We start from the raw sequence: 5,321 nt of genomic DNA, 5'->3' as shown, positions 1-5,321 counted from the left end.
GTACAGATTATTGTGTGAAAATGTAAGAAGTAGAAGTAAAAAGTAGGCTAAAAATAACTATTCAAGTAAAGTACAGATACTCCAAAAATCTGCTTAAGTACAATCAGAAAGTATTACAACTCTACCAATTGTTACTTTCCGAAAAACCCATTAATCTTTGTCCTGAATTTTATGAGATATTTTGCTAACAGAAAAACAGGGTGGTCTCCAACACTAAATGCTAAGGTTTTAAATAAATATAATGCATTAAAAAGCATGAGGAATATGTGTTGTGGATTGCTTCTCAGCTACGCTCAAACCAAAATTTAAGACAATTTCAGTAAAACTGACTGAATGCTAGCCTTGTTTTTCTAAATTAGCTGGCTGTGGCGGCCATCTTGCATTGAGTTGAGTCCAAAAGTTAATGAGAGAATTCTAATGATTATCTCCTGAAGCTTCTGTTAAATCTATCCTATGATTTATGAGATACTTTGCTAATAGACAGACCGATTTGAGTCCAAATAATTAATGACAAAATGGTAAACAAAGCTTTTACTAAATTAATTAGCACATATAACACGTGTCCACGCGACCCTGAAAAGGAAGAAGCGTGTACAGAAAATGGATGGATGGATGGATATAACACGTGTCTAAATAATTGCCACACCAAATCTCAAATTGTAAAGTTGATAGAAAAACAACTATTCTGTGTTTTTTAAAGTTGGTAGCTGTGGCAGTCATCTTGATTTAAATTAACTTCAAAAGTGAATGAGTTGTAGAGAGAAATCCAAAAAAGGTTTCTTGAAAGTTTTATTAAAATCCATGCTGGAAGTCAAACACCATAAACTGCCGTTACTTTACAGAAGTGTGAGWTATATAGAAACATGACACAAAGACTTGAACTTGAAGTGAATGCTTGATTTCATCATTTTATTGGTTCTTTCCTATCCCATATGCAGTTTCTCTCCAGTGAGGGCTGCATATAGTTTTTACTCAGCAGGCCTCACTAAACCAACAGCTACACAGAGCAAAACATTCCCTCTTGACTTTCTTCCTAAATTATGTGACACACACACACACACACACACACACACACACACACACACACACACACACACACACACACACACACACACACACGCACGCACACACAAAGATTTTCAGGCTATGAGAGTGAAAGTGGCCACAGAGAGAGCTAACTGGTTAAGTGGGTGGACAGATCGATTCAGGAGCCTGTTCCCCCTGTGGAGCAGAACCCACCGGTTCTCTTTTTATTAACGCATCGTTGTTTGAATGGGGGGCGTTACTCCCCGGAGAGGCCGCCGGGTGGGACTGTCATTCAGTTGTAACGGCGTCGGTTACACTGATGAGGATTTGTCTGAGGCAGCTCCTTTCACACCCAGCCTGTCCTCCTCAGCCCCATGAATTCATATCGACCAGAACGGTTCTGTTTGGTTTAGACAATTAGACAAAAGCTGAGGGGGCAAAAGAAAAAAATAAAAAACGCCCCCTGACTGGCTTCAAAATGCAGCCACAAAATATGCAAAACAGCTGCTCATTATTTATGGCGTTTGTTTTACACTACTGTCATGAAAAGTTTCCCCTCCCATGATGTGGTGTTCAGGCTGTCAGTGCCACTTTTGTCTGAAGCTCATGTGCTGCTCCCCGCAGGTCAACAGACCCCTGACCATGAAGAAGGAAGGCATCCAGACCCGCAACCGCAAAATGTCCAGCAAGTCCAAGAGGAACAAGCGGGTCGGGGACGGCTTTGACGAGCTGTCCAAGTGCATGCAGGACAAGGCCTCGCCCTTTGGCGCCGCGCCGGGCCTCGCCGGCCACATGACCCACATGGGTCACCTCCCCGCTTTCAGCCACTCGGGACACATGCTGCCCACTCCCACGCCCATTCACCCCTCGTTCGGTCACCCGCACCACTCCAATAGGTCGCCGGTCTGGGCCGAGCCCCACTGAGGGGCTTTGGTTCTAGACACAGAGAGCCCGTTCGCCAGTAGGAGCCACCGCATCTCCATAAACACTAAACGGCCTCCACATCACGCCAAAACGCTGAGCAGACCTGTGTACAGTGGAAGGAGGGGAGCTGCTTTCAACGTCATCCCTGACCCCCGCTGGTGGGACGGTGCTGGCAGCAGGACTGGACTCTGTGATGGGGGGTGGGGGTCTGTTAGTCCCCTGGAGTCTGGGGCTGACAGGAGAGGAGTGAACAGACATTTGTCATTATTATTATTATTATTTTTTGCTTATTTTTTTACTAAGTCACTTTGGTACCCACCTCTCCCTGACTTCATAACAGGACAGAGGTCCGAAAAAGAAACGCTGTTTTCACCTCATGATCATGACATGCAGCCTGTCCACCCCCCGGGTCTGTCCACCCCCCAGGCCTGTCCAGAACTGCTGTGGACAGACACAGACACAGACTCATCAGTGCTGGAAGCTGTCAGACGGGCCGAGCGTCAGAAACTCTGTTAAAACCAGCGCTCTCCCCCACATGCTGGATTGTACACCACCACACTGCTCACCTGTTTTTGATAACGGTTTTATTGGAGAAAAAAAAATTAAAATAAAACAACACGGTAAATAGAGTGTTTATAAATGCTTAATTGCTATTATTGTTGTTATATTTGATGTTATAATTATTGCTGCAATAATTTATTTCCACTCTTTCAAGCTTTCGTCAGACACACAGAGACATCTGAGTTCAGTTTCATGGTTGTTATGTAAAGAAAACACTGACCTGTCTTGGATTTTTGAGAACCGAAAAAGTCCCTGAGCTGTACGTTTTTATCATTTTATTTTCCATCTCACAAAAAGAAAATAAAATAAAAGTTTAATACTGAAATAAGGCCTGCCTTGATCGTTCTTACGGGTGTGGCTTTTTTTTTTATAAATCAGAGCAAAGTTTACGAGTTTGTTGATTGTTGGATGTTGGTTGTGCAGACCTGCGCTGATGTTACTTTAAGGTCCGTGTTTCACAAAGAGGACTTGGTCATTAAAATCATAAGTGATATCAGATGCATGGAGGGAAGCTCTGTGATCCCTAAAGCATGGTAATGCGTTGGTCAGGCTCCTCCTCTATCTGTGCTGGCTCGTTGTTAAGAGAAGGCCTCTTTGTGGAGCGACGGCCTCAGGCTGGACCATTGTGCCCAGACAGCAGGCTCCAGCGAAGGGCTGCGGCAGTCACACACAGTCATGCATATGCACATACACCCATGCTCTTACGCATACACAAGCACAAACCCTATTTCACACCCCCCATCTATTTTTAAAAGCTAAATYATCTATGCAATGTGTTTATTTTTCTCCCCAAGTCAGGAACAGCCACATTCTTTATGTGAAAACTCCTGAGTCATGAGTGTTTCTCTCCCTCCCAGCGCCTGTCGGAGTGGCCCTCTCTCTTTTGGCCGTGGTGACTGGAGTGAGAGGAAGGACAGCGGGTCTTTAGTGGGAGAGAGAAGAGGAAGGAAAGGCAATCAGGCGACCTGAGCAAACACATGGGGGTCTGCTCGAACCCCTTCGCACACAGATGTGCTCGCAGCTGAGGCTGCCAGGAAGCAGGCGTTGACTGTTTCTCCCTCTGCTCGCCCTCTTTTTCTTTCTCTTTTGTTTGCTTTTTCTTTTTTTTTCTCTCTCTCTCTTTTTCTTTCCCACTCGCCCTCTATCTGAGCTCCCATGCATTCTGTTTGTCTTTTTGCTCTCCTCCTTTTGCTCGTTCCGCCTCCCATTTGGACGATTACAGTAAACTGAAGGGGATGGAGAAACTTTGAACACAGCCAGCCACTAATGAGCCTGCTCCATTAGGGCCAATTTTAGGTCATCATCGTTGAGTTCAGCGTGCCCTCGCACGCCCACGAGCACAGACCGTCCGATTAAAACGGTCTCGGCTAAAAGTGGACAGCTACCCCTTCCTGAACCCTCCACCCTGCTCACATCTGCTGGAGTTTCCCACAGGTCTGAGTGCAACTCAAAGCAACGCGTCCATGGATTTACTCTGTCAGTGTGCTGTTACGACGAGGTGAAAACATCCAGTGTTTGTGCAGACTTGGATGCAGTGCTGGATGGCTGCATCAGAGTGTCTGAGGGGGACGGATCCTCTTGAGCCACTTGCTGAACACCAGTGAAAACGTAACGCACGGCTGCCAGTGAGCGGTCTAGCCATCTGTGTGCAGTGCGGTGTTGTGGGAGCAGGGCCGAGCACGGGCCAAGACTCCACTGCTGCCGCAGCCCGCTCGGCCAAGCTTGGCCAGGCTCCCAGAGCCTAAGAGAGAGAGAGTGTGTGTGTGTGTGGTGGTGGTGGTGGGGGGAGTGGAGAGCAAGCTCTTCAGTGAGGCCCTCCAGAGGGAAGGAGCAGCCCTCCCAAAAATAATACAGCAGTCTGGCCGGCCAGAGGCTCCCAGATCACAGACAGGAACATGCAAATGCACATACATGCGAGGCTGCTGTGGCGCTACAGTTACACACAGCTGCTGGGTTGAACTGTAAGTGAATCTCAGTCAAACTGTATTTAATAAAAATATACATCAGCTGTGTTTCCATTAATTGGTGCAAAACACACAAGGTGTCTGTTCAGGTGATGTAACACGAATGAAACAAAGCAAGGTGATGAGAAACCAAACATCAACCTTTAGAGAAACAATGTAAAAATGAATTGAATTTGCAGTGATTGTTCTTTCATGTCAGTGAGTCTGTTTTTCTTATTTGCTGGAAGCAGAAATCATTGTTCACACGATCAGCCTTGTGACAAACAGATTTGTTACGTCTGAAGTGATTTCTAAAACTACACTTCCATCTGCCGCAAGTCTGGCTTGAAGCTGACTTGTTTTTGTGTTTGTCCAGAGATGTAAGCATGTAATCAAACCTTGAAGATTTAAAGACCCAGCTTTCCTTTGTGTATTGAAAAGTGGCCATTTTGGTCAAACCRTGAAAACAACTATATTCCCAATTCTTACAATGTCACAGGATGAGGGCTGAGTTTGGGTTGTGAATTAGTCTCGGCTACTTCCACATAAATTTTATATCTTATATCTGTAAACTAATGATTTACAGCCGATTCTGTTGGATCAATGGGCTGTCATAGCTATTTTTAATTGGATCACCACCAAAAGTTAATTCACTGTGAATGTACATCCAAGTGACTTTTCAGTAAAACTACAAGTATCTTACCAAAAATTACTTTGGTAAAAGTTAAAGTCACCTTTAGAAATATTACTTGAGTAAAAGTTTTAAAATATCTGATATTTTTGTACTTAAGTATTAAAAGTAAAAGTATTGATTTAAAATGAGCAGATTTTCTGTAAAAACATTTATTAGGAGATGACCCCCCCCCC

At 44.7% G+C, this 5,321-nt stretch overlaps 1 protein-coding gene across 1 annotated transcript; it reads left to right on the top strand.

Moving 5' to 3' along the window:
• Window positions 1-1,650: 1,650 nt before the first annotated feature.
• LOC106511173 (endothelial transcription factor GATA-2) lies at window positions 1,651-2,840 on the top strand (the record flags this gene model as incomplete). The annotated part of the gene is given in 1 exon segment (XM_013999921.1): window positions 1,651-2,840. A coding segment is annotated over 1 exon segment (282 nt). The 3' UTR covers window positions 1,951-2,840.
• Between the last annotated feature and the right edge of the window lie 2,481 nt (window positions 2,841-5,321).

This window comes from Austrofundulus limnaeus, unplaced genomic scaffold (genome assembly GCF_001266775.1).
Source record: "Austrofundulus limnaeus strain Quisiro unplaced genomic scaffold, Austrofundulus_limnaeus-1.0 Scaffold2563, whole genome shotgun sequence".
Lineage (NCBI taxonomy): Eukaryota > Metazoa > Chordata > Actinopteri > Cyprinodontiformes > Rivulidae > Austrofundulus > Austrofundulus limnaeus.
This window is presented reverse-complemented; position numbering and strand designations above follow the sequence as displayed.